Raw genomic sequence first — 19,220 nt, forward strand, 5'->3', positions numbered from 1 at the left:
ACATGGCAAAGCAGCACTGCAGAGCACAACTAAGAGACTGGGCATTCAATGAAACACTTATAATGAAAACAAAACATTGATTGTTTATTCACGATATTACATTTGACACACTTTTCCCATCCTCAATTTGGGATACCTGGAGGATGCGAAGCAAAGCCACTGTTCCCAAAGCACAAAGCCTGAATTTTTCATATCTCTAACGGCCATAAGCTATATTAAACCTATTGGCTGGACAGGTAAAGTTAGGCCAGGAGTAGCCTAAATGGTCCAGCAGGATTTTAAATGAGTAACATAAAAAGGAAGGGAAGCCAGGGACAGAGCAGAACACAGCTCAAGCATGCAACCTGGAAGAATAGAAAAAGAAGCAATTAATAAAAACTTACCAATGAGAGCGCGTTGGACCACAGAAGCAAGAAACAACACTGCAGACAGAACTACTGGCAATTGAGCAAGGTACCCAAGTAGCAGCTGCACCATGAGAGGCACAATACTTCAGAACAGCTGATAAAAAGGTAGCAGTCACAAGGAAGGCAGTCATTCAATATTCTACTGAGGTGCTTTCCCTCTGAGCACTTGGCCTGAAGCAAGCTGGCTGGTAGCTCCATCTTCCCTGTCCAACCATCTCTGATGGGCTGATGATCAGAAGCCCTGCGCTGTTGCAAACAGTGCTCTAAAAATAGCACCACAACAGCGCACAGCTATAATGCCCCTATGATCAAAGCTGATCTTGGCGTGGAGGAGTGGCCTAGTGGTTAGGGTGGTGGACTTTGGTCCTGAGGAACTGAGTTCAATTCCCGCACAGGCAGCTCCTTGTGACTCTGGGCAAGTCACTCCATTGCCCCATGTAAGCCGCATTGAGCCTGCCATGAGTGGGAAAGCATGGGGTACAAATGTAACAAAAAACAACAAACAAATTCCTCCCACAGAAGCTGTTAGACAGGTCCAGGCTGTCAAAAGCCCAGATCTGTCAAACAGCAGAAGAGGTTTGACAGGTCTGGGATTTTCTCCCAGAGCTGTCAAACCTAAGCCTGTCCCCCTCTGCCTGGTGCATCCCAGGATGCACTGGGCAGGGCAGGAGGCCACCATTTTGGGAAGGCAACCGAAGAGAAGGGAAGGAGTGCTAGTCCCTCCCTCCTCCCACCATGACGACCACAGAGAGGTAGGCTGTCAGGGGCAGGGGGGGCGGATAAATAGCAGTCCCACTAGACCACCAGGGCATTTCTATTCAGTGGGTGTCTTCTGTTTTTTTTTTGGGGGGGGGGCAGGCTTAGAAAATCCCCGGATCTGTCAAACTTCTTCAGTGGGTCTCCCTCATTCCTCCCTCGCTAGCAAACCCTAATGCAAGCTCCTAGTTGGCGTAAGGTTTGCAGCAGTAGCAGCACCCTTGTTTGCCACGCTGCCCACTGATCATGAGGGATGAATGTGGGAGACCCTTGTTTGCATGCATTTGCATGAAAGTAGCATTCAGAGCCGGCAAGTGCATTACATGCCCTCACCGGCTCTGATCATCAGGCGGGAGCAAACACAGGTGCTAGTATGGTGCTATTGGCCTCTAGCACCCATGTTTGCTTCTGATCATCGGCCCCATGAGTGAGGTTTATCAGCAGTGGCAGCAGCAAAGGAGTCTGGATTTCCAGAGCAACATAACCTCTGGCCCCCTTGGCTTGCATTCAGAGGCAAATGGAACAATACTGGAAGTGCAGCAGACGCAAACTTTTAATTCTTCCTTTTAATCTAGTAGCAAGAGCAGCAACCAAGTGTGATCACTCACCTTGTTATCACCTCTGCTGCCTAATCATGGGAGGCTACAGAATTGCTTCCAGGCCAAACTCTCATCCAAGATCATGGAGCAAGGGCAGGTAGAATGGCCAACATGGACCAAGCAGTTGTCAGAACAGAAGTAGAATAGGAAGCAGCAGTAGCAGCAGCAAAGAGTGTCAGCAGTCCCCAAGCAATATCCACCAGGCAGCTGGAGGTGGAGCCACATAATCACACAGGATAGCGGTCAACTAGAAGGGAAAAAAAGAGCAGCAAAAGACCAGTGGCAAAGTCAAACCTGGCAGAGTCTTGACATGGGTGAGCGACAATCCAAAGAACTAAGCGGGCTGCAGCACACAAACCTCTTTCTGAAATAAGTGGGTCAAAGATAGGTCACCCAAATATGGGCAGAAATTCATGGAGTGCAGCCAGGAGGAGACAAAAGAGAAGGCAGTAAAATCAGTGACAACAGAGATTACTAGAGTGGTATTAATATAAAAGAGAATTTGAAGGGTACGCAGGTAAGAAAGCAGAATGATTGTCAAATGGTTTTGTGCAGGGATTATGAAAGCCTGGTAGGGCACCACAACGGCAAGCAATATAAAGTCAGAACTTAAAGAGAATGTCAGAAATGAAAATGGTAAAGAATTAAGTCTGGGAAGAATAATGATGCCTTTTAGCAGAAGACCATTTGTCAATGTAAACATTTACTACAGAGTAGTGCCTAGGGAATCAAGGGAATTTAGGTAGATCCATCACTTTTCATACACCTATGGGAATAACTTCCTGAAGCTCTTCTGTAATCAGTGACACACACATCAGAGATCTAAGCAGTGAACCTGGTGAGGGGATAGAGTGTGTGTTAGTATTGGAGAAACTCACCACATTCATGGAGTGGGAAAGGAATATTGTGCCAAACATACAGATGTGAAATATTTCCTGAGAGACTAATAAAAACAAGGAGTAATAGTTCTGCAGTATTTCCCTAAGAGGGTACAACAGAAGACTGCCTTACAAATTCTTTACTCAGGGAACTCCATAATAAGCTATTAAGTAAAATTAATCTAGAGTATAGTGGGGGCCTACTATATTGAAGAGAATGCTATCTGTTGTTGCACCACAAGATGGCATTGCTTGGGTATTAGGGGTTAAAGTAACAGATGAAAACATTTCTTTTGCTATTGTGCCCAAATTACTTTTTTTGGCCAATTATTGAACTTACTGATCTTCAGATAACATTTTATTTACTTCTTGTTTCCAATCCTAACGATGAAAAGTCTTGTATAAGTAGGTTCCTGTTTCAGAATCTTGTGCAATTTGCTCTTGACTATTTAAGTAAAAGCTTAAGATCCTGTTTAATAAGCTGTTTTAACTTATTTGCATGTTTCTACCAAAGTAAAATGCATTACTGCAGCTCAAAAGGAAATAGCATGCTGGAAGCTGCAATTAATGCAATATTCTGCAAATTATTTATAGGTTTGTAAACTTGGTGCAACGAGGGTACAGTAAAGAACTCTCTGCATGCAAATGATTGCTAAGCAGCTCATTACTATGAAAATGAAATAACACAGCCTGTGCTATGTTATTCCAATAGTTAACTTTCCCGAAGGAATACAGGTAAGCCAACACACAAACTAATGTTCTGAGGGAGCCACAAAGCTGCAACAAAATCCTCCCATACCTTGGTGTTGAAAAATCTCTGATGCTCATGGTGGGACCCTAAGCCTCTCCACCAACATATTTTAAGGAAAAAAAAGTCCCCTTAAGGTCTACCACCTCCACTGCCCACCCTTGGAACTCCTCCTGGTAAGCAGAGTCAGGAATGGCTGAATGAACAGGGAGCTCCTCCAAGGCCTGATACGAAAATCCTGCAATATCCTTTCCTATACATTAGGCAGCAAACTCACCATCAGACGCTTCAGAGATGATGTCTTCAAAGCCTGGGAAACTGGATTTTGGGGATGCTGCAGCTCAAAAGGGCAAAAAGGCAGACACATGATCTGCCCTCACCCCAGAAAAGACAGCAACGTCACTCTTCAGACTGATGTGTGAGCTTCTGCAGGTCAAGAACATGCTGCAGGAATCATCTACTTCCTCAACCAAGTCCCCAAAGCAGTCCTTGAAATATTTGAGGTCCAGTGGACACAGGAACAATCCCAGAGATTCTTGTCTGTTGGCATCACTTTCCAAAATGGTACCAGCTGTTATGTCATGTGTGAAGCAAAGTAGCACAGGAAATTATCCAAAGCCATTTTAGGAAATGTTACTGATGACTTTATATTACCCATGGTTTTAAAGGTATGACTGAGAGGGGCAAAGGGTATGGAGGACTTCTATGTAGTGGATGTTAATATTACACAGGGGTGGATCATCTGATGGGGGATGAAAAGGGGTCTGGCTGGGGGGGGGGGGTTAAAGTAGGGATTGGGGTATGGAAAGCTCAGAATTCCCCAAAGACCACCACAGATCTTTTTTTTCTTTAACAACTGGCAAGGGGGACTCCATTCCAGGTCCTTTAAGCATGGCAGGCCCAAGGAAGGGGGCCATCATGGCTCCTAGCCAAAAGACACAAAGTTCCCAGTCATGACAATTGACTTCTTGACTTATCTAGTAATAAATCCTTAACAGAAGGCATCAGTGAAGCCTTTTTTAAAAAAAGTTAAATTGGATGTTACTAAGGTTCAGAATTTTAGGCCTCTCTCATCTCTTCCTTATACAGCTAAAATGATTGAAAGAACTCTGCTATTCCAATTGGTGGATTTTTTAAATGAACATCAGATTCCTGACAAGTATCAATTTGGCTTCAGATGTGAGCATGACACAATCTTTGTTGCTCTCTACAACAGATGTTTTAAGAGCAAATTTTGATAAAAGGACATCATTTATTTTAGTCTCTTTAGACATATCTACGGTGTTTGATTCAATTAGTCATATAGTATTGTTACAATACCTGCATTCTATTGGTATCACTGGTGTTGCTGGAAAATGTTTTTCTTCTTTTCTGAGTAAGCAGAGTTTGCATTGTTCAAGAGTCGGATTACTGAGTTAACCACTGGAGTGCCTCAAGGGTCTTCCCTTTCAGCAATTTTAACATTTTTCTTCTTCCATTAAGCTCTTTGTTGAAGGGTCTGGGTATTTATAGGATCTATGCAGATGATATACAATTCTCTTTTTTAAAATTGAGAATTCTGTGACAGAGAGCATTCTTTATTTAAAGACAATTAAGCAATAAATGAAAGCAAATTTCCATAGCTTAAACATGTCTAAGACTCAAGTGGTTTCAAAGTCTAGTTTTTCAATGGATAATGTGCCAAGATCTTTTATGACAGGTGGAATAGAAATATTGTTTAGTGAAACTATATGATTTTTAGGTGTGATCCTGGATCCAGTTCTGAGCATGAAATCTAAGATTACCAAGGTGATTAGTACAGTGGTTTTTTTAATTGAAGCTTGGTAGACGACTGAAAAATTATCTCTCTCAAGAATATTTTCAAACAGTGGTCCAAAGTATAGTGATACCACATTTCAATTATGGTAATGCCCTGTATTTAGGCTTACCATAAAGTTGTTTTACGCTCTTTGCAGGTTGCCCAGAATGCTGCTGTGCGCATTTTGCTAGGGTTAAGGCGATTTGAGCATATCACCCCTGATTTGGTTTCTTTGCATTGCCTTCCAGTGAATTTAGGATTCAGTATAAGATTTTATTGTTAGTTTTTAAAGTGTTGATTAGCAAATTTTCACTAGTCATTGCTTCTAGTTTACACTTACATCAGTCTGCTAGAATGTTCCAGTAATATTTTGGATGCTCCCTCTTTTACACTGATTTATTTAGATGAGTATAGGAATTCCATTTTCTATATTGCTGGGCTGAAGTTTTGGCATTCTTTACCCTCTGAGTTAAGGGCTTTGAAAAGTATGCCTGAATTTAAGAAAGTCATAAAAACTGTGCTGTTCCAGAAGGTGTTATCTTCTAGTTAGGAAGCAAGTCATGGACTAGAACTGCTGTTTCTGATCATTTCTTGTTTTAATAAGAGTTTGTTTTGTATTTATGATTTATGTAGATATTTATATTTGCCATTTTGTTATTTATTTATTTATTTATTGCATTTGTATCCCACATTTTCCCACCTATCTGCAGGCTCAATGTGGCTTACATTGCTCTGCCCTGGCTATTGCCGTGGCAGAATAGAAATACAATTAATAATATCACAAGAGTATGAGTAACATAGTGGAATAAAACATTAGGTATAACAAGATTGATAATGAAATAACAATTAAAACAGTAATGTATTAGAGTTCAGGTGATGGGTCGTTATGATATGCTCTATTGAAGAGATAGGTCTTCAGTGATTTCCTAAAATTGATAAGGTCACTTATTTTTTCACATCAAGTGGTAGTGCATTCCAAAGCTGCGTTCCTATATAAGAAAAACTGGATTTTATTGATTTATTTATTTTATTGCATTTGTATCCCACATTTTCCCACCTTTTTGCGGGCTCAGTGTGGCTTACAATAAGTTGTGAGTAATAGAAATACAATTTGTTATTACTCGGTTATGGATTACATTGTGAGGAGTTATGCGAGACAAACTCAGAGTATCATTAAGGAATATAACAATGGAAAAGAGCAGTGAAACATTGGGGGAAACAATGGGAAACTAAAAGGGGCAGTACATAACAACAAGAAAGCATGTGGTATACATTTTCTGTGAGTAGAGGTATGAGTGTGGTGAGATTACAGGGGATGAGAATTCAGAGTGGCTGTATTGATGCATTATTATTAACTTATATATCAGTCCTCTGCAGCTAGTGAAGTGAAGATTTAGGAATGTGCGTGAAGACCTTTTAATATTCCACTCAGAATTGTAGATGTGGACTACAAATTTTACAAGTAAATAAATAAAATAAATGACAACACAGGGGTCCTTTTACCAAGCTGCAGAAAGCAATAGAGTGTGCTTACTGCAGCTTAAAAGGGCTTACCGCAAGACACACTTAGGTGTCCTATGGTAAATTCCAGATTAGTGTGTACACACCAAGCATTATTTTTAATGCACAGTGTGTCTGTGGTAATCAGCACAGCGTAATGGCAACATTAGTGCATGGCCACTAATACAAAAAAATCGGCCATTTTACTGCTGAACTAAAAATGGCCTTAGTACAAGGGAAAGACCTGCGTAAGTGTGCGCAAAGGCCACTTTTTAGTGCTGCATTGTAAAAATGGTCCCTACAAAAATTGCTAAATGATTCAGTAAACTGAAGTTCTTGGTACGTTAAAAGGGAAAGAGGGAAATGGAAATTGACATACCGCCTTTCTGAGGTTTTTTCAACTACATTCAAGGCGGTTTACATATATTCAGGTACTTATTTTGTACCAGGGGCAATGAAGGGTTAAGTGACTTGCCCAGAGTCACAAGGAGCTGCAGTGGGAATCGAATTCAGTTCCCCAGGATCAAGTCCATTGCACTAACCACTAGGCTACTCCATTTTACTTCATCCTAGTAAATAGGCAGACTCTGTACAGAAAAAAAAATCTGAGAAAACTATCTGTAAGAAATATCAGAATCCTAAGAGCCAGAATTCTTGGTAAATTACTTTGACATTTTTGTAATTTTGGCCAGCAAATCATACCATTTCTAGTCCATATTCTGAAGGGAAGAAAGGGTCTGCTTGTGTGTATGTGTCCCACTCCAATACATTTTTTCCTTTTGATACTCTGTCTGCACCAAATTGTCAGGATACGTTAGATCTATGAAGACCCCCCCAGAGGAGTATATCTGGGGAGAGGAGGTGTATGAGGGGATCCATGTATACCCATAGACTCACGTATACATGCGTTTTCTCGAGCGTAGGCTCCAATAGTGCTGCACAGAAATTTTTTTTTAATTTCATACACTTGAAAGATCTGAAATGTTTTCATTTGCAATCCCAATTGTAGAGACTAAAATCATCTAAAATTAGAGAAGTTGTCATGAGACATCAAGGACAATCAAAAGTTTCAGAAGTTCCATTCTGATTTGTAAACAATTGCTTAATAAAATGTGTGATTTTTGTCCTGTTAAAAGCTATACTTTCTGACCGATATCTTACTTCACTGGCTTTAAAGTACTTTTCCCTGTATTCTATTGTCAGGTTATTTGAATATAAGATTTTTCACATTTTAAAATTCATAATGGTTATCAAGTCTTTGAAAGAACTAGCACCTGAAAGCTTCAAATTGCCCCATATATGCCATTTTCGCATATATAAATTCAATATTTACAAATTCAAATGATGCCTAAGTCTTCTAAAATTTGGTATACAGACCTGGAGACAGGATAACATGAAGTGTTACTTGTTTTAATGTGAAATCCCTTTCATTTTGACTAGCTATTGCTGTACAATAGAATCTCTTTGCATCCACTGTGCATTCAATTTAATAATAAACCTTTTAGATTATTAGTTCTATGTCTATGTCTAAGACAGATTAGAATGTCACACAAGTACGACACTTTAGATTCCTAGTGTTCTGAAGCTTGTGGATATTTTGCTTTCCAGGAATCCCATGACCTAAGGTTGTGGTTAGGTCTTGCTGGAAGAAACTACAGGGAATTAGCTTGTGAAGCATAATTTGCCCGGACAAGAGGTCATTTACTATCGCCTTTATTGCTAACTATTTCCTTGGCATGTAGGGGATTGTTAGAGAAGGTACAGGCAGACAGCATGGTGCTAGCTGAGATCCTGATATGTGTTAGGGGGTGATACCATGAATGTATGACAAGCCTCTACATACAAATGCTTAAGGCCTGTAAATGATTGATTATATCAGAGTTAGATGAAGATAAAAATTGATAAGACAGAGTTGTTATAGGTTAGCTGAAACCCAAATTTCAGTGGATGAGCCTGAGGTTAGATTTGAAGGTATGGTAATCCTGCCTATGATGGAAATAAAAGTCTTAGTAATATACTGGACTCAGCACTTTCATTAGATGTTCAGATTAGTGTAATGATTTTTTAAAAAACCATGGGCATGTTTACATCTGATAAAACAAATTTGGGCATTTTTTGAGGACCCAAGATTTCCTAACAACGATGTAAGCAATGATCCCGAGTCACCTGGACTACTACTATGCAATACAAGTCTTGGGTTATGTAAAGCTACACTAGGGAGGTTGCAAAGAATACAAAAGCTTAAGCTAAAGTGGTTACGCAAAGAGAACTATGGGATAGGACAACCCCACTGTTTGTCTCACTACACTAGCTGCAAGTACAACTGAGATTAGGGCTCAAATTACCTTGCTTAATGTTTACATCTTATTATTGGTTTGACACTGTAATCTCAGTCATAAGTATTCACCATCTCGGGATCCGAGACCAAGACAGGGCCATAATCTCAGGGTCAAAAATGTAAAAATTCAAGAGATCACGAGGCAGCTCATTTTTTGGGTGATAGCCCAGGTCACTGGAATGTCCTGCCAGTGGAGACAAAGGAGCTGGTTGATTATCAGAAGTTCAGAAGACCTGATTGTAGCAAGAAATGGGGTAGCAGTAGCAGGGTGTCTTCTATGAGGCTGAGCTGATCTTGTTTATGAGATTGTGTTTTTAAGGTTATTAGTGTACTGTATGTGGTGTAGTGTATTGCATTGTATGTGAAGCTGAAGTATTTTATATCAATTTTACATATACAGGGCAATTCATTAACCGAGTGTCGATGGTTATACACCCCCTCTGCACATGTGTGTGCGGCAAGAAGTATAATTTATACACATTAATGCCCTAAGTGCATCACTATAGAATAGTGCTTAAGAGCTATCACATGCAAAGATGCATACATGTGGGAAGAGCATGGGAGAAGCATGGGTAGGGCTCCCAGGTATGCACATATGTTACAGAATACTGTAGGGTACTTTCCTAAGATCCTTACCATATTTAAGCGCGTAACTGCAGGTGCATTGATATGGGATTATGCTAGTATTTTATTACAGAATCTGGGCATGAATATGCCATTACTGTTCTGTCCCCTGACAGCCTGGCACTAGTTATAATGTGACCCTGAAATGTGTTAATGCCTTCACTGCTATTCTTACTTCTAAAGATCTTTACTGCTGCAGTCTTCACTGCTAGGATATGTGTGTGAGCAATGCATTGTGTGTAATGTAGTTCACAGACAACACAACCCCACTTGCTTGTCTGTATAAGATCCGTTACTACTGGTTGTGATGCTGCTTAGATCACTCCTCTGTCTCAGCCAAGCTTGGCTTCTTTGTTTACGTGCCAGCACTTCCTGGCCATTCTTGCTATCTCTGTCCTGAGAGGTCAGCCAGGTATGACCTTTTCCTCCAATCAGGGGTGCCCCCTAGAGCCACCCTTGACACTCGAGGGCAGGCTTTGTCCCTATTGGCCTTTCTACTCTTTCTTCTCTGAGTCTGTATGAGCTTCTAGCTCCGCCCACCCCTGTCCATGAGGAGGACAGTATCCATTTTGCTCCAGGACAAAGCAATGATCCTGTTGTAGCTCTGGAAAAGCACTAGTCTTTTCACCCTGAAAATACCCTCCTAGAAGAGGGTACTGCACTCCCAAACACCTAACTCCGAGCTGCCTCTATCTGTGGAACTACTTTTCTTATCTCTGCAATGAGCTGATCCCACTTAAGCTTCTACCTTCTCTCCACTGATACAGCTCATGAAACTACAGGGTTCCTTTGTGCTTATGAACATCTAACTGTGAGTAATCATCTATGTTATTCAATAAAGGAACTTCAGAAAAGAACAAGAGATTTAGGTGTGTTGATGTGCTAGGGGTTTATACTTCAAGATATTGAGACTTATAGCTAAATAACTCTTAAGAAACAGCTATACACGTCTCAAGAGACTTGACAATTACAGACTAGGTGCTCCTCACATGGCCTTGGGAAGCCTAACAGGAGTCACCCAGTTATAGAATTGCCACCTAAATTTGTAAACACTTTGTACCCTCAAGTAGCAAAGAGGTGGTTCATCAAGTTTTAAAATTAAATTAAAATCTCCTGCCAAGCCCCTTTTTCCACATTTGCAAAAAAGTGAAACTGGATTCAGTCCAGATCTCCAGATATGAGGACAACTTGGAAAGGGATTCATCTAGGTAACTAATTATCTGGAACATATTTCCCTAGTTGAAAACTGCCTGCCACTGCCCCCTCAATGCCCCCCCCCATCAGATTATGAAGAGGGGAGCAAACCATGTGTATACAACTGTATGTTCAACTAAATGTATAAGGTTTTGCTCCAGAGGTGAAAAGTACACACAAGCACTTTGAAAATTTCCATATGGTCTGTGGGTACAAAGGGAAACTGCCTGCATCACTTTTCTTTGAAAACCAGCTGCACAGGTTTGCCAAAACAAAAGCCCCATACTAGTAATAAAGCAGCTATTGAAAATTACCCCAAGTGTGTCCACTATATTAAGTGTTCTGCATCAGGAATTCTTACCTGGCAAATGCTTCGGAAAGCAAGAAAAAGGAGGAATCAGGAACCATGTTAGCAGCCCACACAGTAAAAACCCTATCCACCAAGAACCAAGCCAACGGGCATCATCTGGCGTAAGCTCATTCCTATGTTAAAATAAGAATTTGTATTACATTAGCACCGAGTTGTGTAAAATACAGTCTCAATATGCTGATAAAGTACATACTAAGAAATTCCACCAAACTTTTAAAAATGAATACCTTAGCTGGTGAGGATCCCCAAGCTCCACCAGCTGAAGACATCCCTCAGCCCGAACACCCAGGCCATTACAACACCATGACAGTCAACCACGCTGCCAGCCACCACCTCTGGCACCCCGCACATGCTTAATTTTTGTACAAGAACTGAGCATGTGCAGGGTACCAGTATCAGCAAATGGCAACGCACCTACCAACTGCCACAGTATTCTGATGGCTTAGGGGTTCATGCTGAGGAGGACCTCAGCTGCCAAGGATTGGGGATTGGCTATGTCCCTGCTCTGTAGCTGAACACTTATTTTTAGAGGAAAACTCCCTCCAGAGCTTCCGTCTGAAAATTGACCAGTGGGCCAGGGCTGCAGAGAGTTTGAAAGTGTGAAGCATGTAAAGAAGCACAAAAGGCACACGTTCACCGACACTGCTCCAGTCTGTGGTCTTTTTTTTACGTTTGCACTCTATCCGATATATCAATCAGTTGTTTGTGATCATCAAATTAAGTTTAAAGGTATCCTTTTCGATGTCTGCGTTCTGAACTAGTGTGTACTTGCTATTAAATTTCATTATTGTATCCTTTAGATTTTGTAAAATCATATCAATTACTATTAAGCTCAGACATACAAGCATTAGTACAATATGTTTATATTCTTTTGCATTTTGAGTTTTACCAATGTCTGCTTCAGCCTACTTACTTGTATTTTGTATTTTTAATTTATCAATAGTTCTAATATGCATTTATTCATGATATGTTATTTATTTCATTATATTTATTGCCATGATGATTATGATTTTATAACCAGCATCTGAGGCAGGCACGTTCGCACCAAAACACGGCCACTGTGTCAAGTCATTTTGGTGTATCTCCAATAAATTTTATATTGAGGAACTGTTCCATTTTCCTTGTGGTTTTTGGAAGTGCCACCCCTTTACCCTACTCACTGGTTCGTCTGTATCTTACTTTGGGTGCCATTTACTGAATTTGGCTTTATATGTATACTGAATTCCTATTTCAAGCGTGAATGCTCTTCAATGCAAAGCCCAGGGGCCAGTGGCAGCCCTCATCATGATTCTGGGTATTTTTTTTTATATGCTCTGCCTCTGAACCCATGCTCACAGCAGAAAGGGGGAAGTGTATGGGAGGAGAAGAAAGGGGGAAGTGGATGGGAGGAAGAGCCACACACTTGAAGGACAAGGCTTTTCTCGACAAAGAGAAAGCATTTGAAAATGCTGACCTCCTTGAGGATACACACAATGAAAAGTTGAGGACAAGCTGGTGGGGTGGATGTCATTGATACACACTAATAAGCAGTGTTGAGGCATCACATGGGAAGATATTTGTTGGCTTTCCTTCAGCTCACTTGGAAAGAAACTGGCCCTACTTAAAAATTAGGGAAGATCACTGATCTATTATGAAGAAATAAAAACATCTCTCTCAAATTAGATGAATAAATGATTTGCATGTATTTAAAGATTTTTTTTTAACCCTTTTACACACCATTTGGAGCAAAGGTGATGTCTTTAGCCAAGTAAATCATTATTTTAAAAATTGAAATCAAGAGTATATGTTCTTGAGGGGTTTTCCATAGTGTGTTTCTACTGAAAAAAAAAAGTGTATCTGGATGCCATTAATGAATACAATGCAAATTCAATTCCTACTTTTCAAACAATTTTGTGGCTTGTACAAGATTACATAGGCCACAATATTTCTTTTATAAACAAAAGCAACCTCAATAGTTGTTGGTTCAGCTAGTTATATCTGTAAATATCTTTTGATGAACCTCTTGTGAAAATTGTTTTAACAGGGTGAAGTTTTCTTTCAGCTCTTTCCGCTTCAAATTTCTCTTCATCATTTAGAGGGTCTTTTACTAAAGCTTAGCTCAAGTTATCTGCAGCAGGGCCCATTTTATTCCTATGGGCCCTGCTGCAGATAACTCGAGCTAAGCTTTAGTAAAAGACCTCCTAACTTCCTTCGTCATTATAATCTGATGCGGCAAATGAATCTATACTGGTTATCAAATATAAGAGATCTCAAAGGAGATCAGCATGCACATTATTATTTTCCAATCTTTGGAGGTATTTTCTGAGACAATCATTTTGTTTTACGTTTTTATTATTTTTTGTTTATTTTGAAATTCTTTCAAGAGTACACCTTGATTACAGTAAAGTGTGAATTTGCAATTTCAAACCATATATAATAAATAGAAATAAAACAAAATATAGAAAAGAAAATAAGATAATACCTTTTTTTTATTGGATTAACAATACATTTTTTGATTAACCTTCAAAGGCAATATCGTCACTTCAGATCAGAAATGAGCAAATGTTGACAATATATGTGAAATATAAAAGCATTCCAGTCTCACAGGAGAAGGGTAGAAGTGGGTAAGGTGAGATACAGGGAGAGATGGATAGGTGATAAGCTTTTTCCCCCTGATATTCAGTGCAGAACCATATCTGGGCACCAACTTTGAATACCTGGGTATGTGTGGACAGCCATCACTGATCAGGTTAAGGCCTATATTCAGCACTTAACCAGATAGATGAGCTAGACAAAGATATGAAATTGTAGATGTTGGTGCTGGCCAAAATGGTTGAGACGATTATAAAGAACAAAATTACTGAGCATGTACATAGACATGGATTGATACGACAAAGCCAACATGGATTTAGCAAAAGGAAATCTTGCCTCGCCAATCTGCTACATTTCTTTGAAGGGTGAATACACATGTGGATAAAGATGAACCTGCTGATATTGCATATCTGAATTTTTAGAAGACACTTGACAAAGTACCTTAGGAATGACTTATGAGGAAATTCAATAGTCATGGGATAGGAGGCAGTGTTCTAATCTGGATTAAGAACTGATTAAAAGATAGAAAACAGCAAGTAAGGATAAATGGTCAATATTCTCAATGGAGAAGAGTAAATAGACTGGATTTCCCCAACAGTATTTTCTGGAACTGCTGCTTTTTAACATATGTATAAATGAAGTGCTTCTGTGTACAAAAGAAGTGGGACTTCGGGGGGGGATTATGTCTGATGACCTTAAGGTGGCCAAACAGGTAGAAAATGTGATGGTCAAAGCCAGAAGGATGCTTGGGTGCATAGGGAGACGGATGATCAGCAGGAAAAAAAAAAGGTGATAATTCCCCTGTATAAGTCTCTGGGACAGGCAAGTGGGATCCCATAGGAAAAGGAGGAGTTAGTATTTGCTGAGGAAAGGCAGACTGAATGGGCCTTTTGGCCCTTATCTGCCATCATGTTTCTAACCACATCCTCCACGCTGCCATTTCTCTGCACAGAAGGGAAATTTTCAAAAGGGTTCTTTCTTTGGGTAAATACCTGTTTACCTATGAACTCCCTTCACACATTGTCCCCAAAATATACAGGGCTGGTTTACTGAAGTGCACAGCCAGATTACTGCACTCTAACATGCATTAAACATGTTATTTACCACAAGTCCCATTTTATGCAATAGAGCCTGTTTACTAATAACATATGATAATATTGTTGGTGCATGCTAATGCAGTAGCACACTTTAGGAAATCTAGCTCAAGCCACATAAAGATAAATCTACGAATAACACCACCAAAATGAGGGAGGATGCATATAAATTATAACTATAAACTCCTACAAAACGCACTCCAGCCGATACTCAAAGTGGGTAAACTGGCCAGGAACGGCTGCCAACCAGTTAACTCCATTATATACGGCTATCCGGTCATTTTCAGCAGCACTGAAAATGACCAGTTCGTGCCAAAGTGGAAGCCAGCTATGTCAGGGATGTTCTAGGGGCGTTTAAGAGGCAAAGTCCGGTTAGCTCCCAATATTCCGAGCTAACCTGCCATGTTTAGCGCATAAATAGCTCTCCTACCTTCATGCGCCAGCCCACAGTAGGTCAAGTCTAAATATTGACTTAACTGGGCAGTGCTAACCAGCTTTTTAAAAAAATGGAAATTCAATTCCAAAGCCCACACAGAACCCAGCATTGAACTTCCACTTTTAGTGCTCTCGGCAGGGAAAAAAAACGCTGTCTGCCACCAGATGAATATCAGCCAGACTGTGTTAAAAAAAAAAAAAAAAAAACTATACAAAGCTTTTCTGCATAACTGCCAAAAGTTGATCAACTTCAATAAATTAGAGATATATCATCCTGAATAAATTTTCAATAAGCCTACACTCATTCTGGACACCTCACCTAAATGATATTGCCATTAGCCAGTGATTATTGTCACAGACAGAGTTATGAGCATCTGTTCATTGGCTCTAATGGTGCTCGTTACAGAAAAGACAAGGGTAATTACTGAAGATATAAAAAAAAGGGCTTGGAAATGAAATTGTCCGATTCAAGGAAGAGCGACCAAAATGATAAAGGGGATGCACTCCTCCCATACAAAGAAAGAGGTTAGGCCTCTTCAGCTTGGAAAAGAGACAGCTAAGAGGGGGTGATTGAGGTCTACAAAATGCTGAGTGGAGTAGAACAGGTAAAAGTACATCGATTTTTTACTTTCAAAAAGTACAAAGACCAGGGAATATGCAATGAAATTACACAGAAATACTTTTAAAACAAATAGGAGGACATTTTTTTTCACTCAAAGAATAGTTAAGCTCTGGAACTCATTACCAAAGGATGTGGTAACAACAGTTAGTGTATCTGGATTTAAAAAAAAGGTTTGTACAAGTTCCTGGAGGAAATGTCCATGGTCTGTTATTCAGATGGACTTGGAGGAAGTCACTGCTTACCCCAGGATTGGTAGCATGGAATGTTGCTATTAATTGGGTTTCTTCCAGGTACTTGTGACCTAGATTGGCCACTTTTGGAATCACTGTTGGCCACTGTTGGAAACTGGGCTGAATGGAGAGCTGCTCTGACTCAGGGCCAGATGCACTAAACCTAAGGAGCCCACAACTTGCATTTTAAACTGGTTCCAGCCAGTTTAAAACGCAAGTGGAACCAGTTTAAAACGCAAGTAGTTTACCGGGGGCATGCACTAAGGGCATTTTCCCTGTCACGGTAGCAAGCAACAAAAACGGAATGCAAATTATTCAAAAGCTATTATAATGAGCTGCACTACCGTTGCAGCCCATTATAATGAGATGCACTACCGTTTTTCCGAATCCCTTATCATAAGAACCCTAACGGGAGGTCTGCACCTCTCGTTAGGGCTCCTGTGAGGGAATCGGAAAGGAAAAGGGCCCCCCAAAAAATGTAAAAAAGAAAAAAAAAGCAGGGAGCGCATGTGAGGGGCGTCCTTTATGGACGTACTCTCTCTGCGCTTGTGAGAGACGTCTTTTTTTTGCCGTTTTTCGCTCTGCCAGCGCTCATGTTTTTTCCCCTTTCTATTTTGTCTTCGCCGCGCCACTTACCCCTCCACAGCAAAATTTTTCTATTTTCCTGGTTGCCGGAGAATCAGGACGTCCCTTTCGATTATGCACCTCTTCCTGGTCTCTTCAGCCAATATCAGCGTGTTTCGCTGACAACAGCCAGCTAAACCCGCTTTGATTGGCTGAAGAGACCAGGAAGAGGTGCATAATCGAAAGGGACGTCCCGATTCTCCGACTGGCAACCGAGGAAAATAGCGAATGCGAGTGAGCTACAATGAGTAGCTCATTTGCATTCCCTATCGTTGATGCATTCCCGTTCCCTACCGATTTGCTATTGAATCGGTAGGGAACGGGAATTACCGACGACTTTAGTGCATCTGGCTCTCAGTACGGCTATTCTTATGTTCTTATGTTATGCCCTTAAAGATGGAGGTCTTGCAACATGAGTCAACACAATTGACCCCAACCAAGGTTGCAGAAAGAACAAGGTAAACAAGGATAATTCTGTTGTGATCAATTTATCAAGATATCAGTTGACTGAAACAGAAACAGCAGCTGAGTAAGGGGTTATCTTATGTTCCGGTGAAAAAATTACAATCATTTCAGTTGAAAATTGATTTAGAACATTTTTTTAGAAATCTACAATTAAAAGAATTATTTTTTGAACATACGGTACAGAATGAAGAAATATGACGAGTTAAGAACATATCCACATGGATTCCTCCCACTCTCCCAAGTGCCAATTTAAAAGTGTTTAAAGAATTAACACTCCGGGAGATAGATCAGAAGACCCAGAAAATTATACACAATGTTACAATTTAACACAGGAAGAGCTTCTTGCCTTACAAGATTTAAGACAAATCTGAAATCCGGATATGTAAGGCAGATAAGGGAGGAGCCATAGTAGAGACCATGGATTATGACACTAAAGTCTACAGACAGTTGTCAACAGCAACAGAATATTTGAAATTACAAACTGATCCTACTGAAAGGTTGCAAAGAAGAGAGATGAGAAATTACATCTGAGAGCATCAATAAGGGAATTTTGACTAAATCATAATACCATTATTTGAATAAAAAGAACCCTAACCTACTTGGGGGGTTTTTTATATTCTACCAAAAAACACAAAACTTAGTTAAACCACCTGGCCGCCCAATAGTATCCAGTAGAGGTTCTTTGCTTGAGCCCCTCTCGAAGTATGTGGACACTTTAAGGCCATTAGAAAAAGATCTAGGTGTCATTGTAGATGATATGCTGAAATCTTCTGCTCAGTGCACAGTGGTGGCCAAAAAGGCAAACAGGATGCTAGGAATTATTAGGAAAGGGATGGTGCATAAGACCAGAAATACTACAATGCCTCTGTATCGCTCCATGGTTTGACCACACCTTCAGTACTGTGTTCAGTTCTGGTCGTTGTATGTCAAATAAGATATAGTGGAATAAGAAAAGGTTCAAAGAAGGGCAACCAAAATGATAAAGGGGACGGAACTCCTCTTGTATGAGGAAAGGCTAAAGAGGTTAGGGCTCTTCAACTTGGAAAAGATTGAGGTCTATAAATCCTGAGTGGTGTAGAATGAATAAAGTAAATCAATTTTTTACTCATTCCAAAAGTACAAAGACTAGGGGACACTTGAGGAAGTTACATGGAAATACTTTTAAAACAAATAAGAGGGGATGATTGAGGTCTACAAACTCCTGAGTGGAGTAGAGCAGGTAAAAGTAAATCGATTTTTTACTTTCAAAAAGTACAAAGACCAGGGAGGAATATGCAATGAAATTACACGGAAATACTTTTAAAACAAATAGGAGGACATTTTTTTTTTCACTCTGAACTCTTTGCCAGAAGATGTGGTAACAGCGGTTAGCGTATCTGGGCTTAAAAAAGGTTTGGACAAGTTCCTGGAGGAAACGACTCTGCTATTGAGACAGATAAGGGGAAGCAACTGCTTGCCCTGGGATTTGTAGCATGGAATGTTGCCACGATTTGGGTTTCTGCCAGGTACTTGTGACCTGGCTTGGCCACTGTTTGGAAAAAGGATACTGGGCTAGGTGGACCACTGGTCTGACCCAGTATGGCTACTCTTATGTTCTTAGCAGTAAAAGGCTTTTCATATCTTCGGGATTCGTCAGATTTTTTGAATAAATTATTTAAGATGCAAGATGTCTCCTCAATCACATATTTAGTCAAGCTGAACATAAAGGATAGATTCTATATAATCATGTCTAAAAATTCAGCACAGAAATCAAATTTGCTTAAGCATATTCTATAAAGTATGTCTTAATTTAGGCGTACTTCATAAAATAAGCCTAAATTTCTGTGCAGTATATAGAATACGAGCGCCGGTCCATGCGACCAAATTTAATTGCAGCCAATTACGTCAAGTAAAACCTGGCATATATCCTGATGTTTAAATTAGGTGTGGAGCGGGTGTGTTCCATAATAATACACATAGATTTTACA

At 40.1% G+C, this 19,220-nt stretch overlaps 1 protein-coding gene across 1 annotated transcript in view; it reads right to left on the reverse strand.

Moving 5' to 3' along the window:
• Positions 1 to 19,220, reverse strand: part of SLCO4C1 (solute carrier organic anion transporter family member 4C1) — a 174,391-nt gene that overhangs the window by 54,611 nt on the left and 100,560 nt on the right. The window contains exon 5 of the mRNA XM_030193420.1: positions 11,204 to 11,325. Within this exon, the coding sequence (XP_030049280.1) occupies positions 11,204 to 11,325 (122 nt within the window). The remainder of the gene's footprint in view (positions 1 to 11,203; positions 11,326 to 19,220) is intronic.

Source organism: Microcaecilia unicolor, chromosome 2, assembly GCF_901765095.1.
Source record: "Microcaecilia unicolor chromosome 2, aMicUni1.1, whole genome shotgun sequence".
NCBI classification, from domain to species: domain Eukaryota; kingdom Metazoa; phylum Chordata; class Amphibia; order Gymnophiona; family Siphonopidae; genus Microcaecilia; species Microcaecilia unicolor.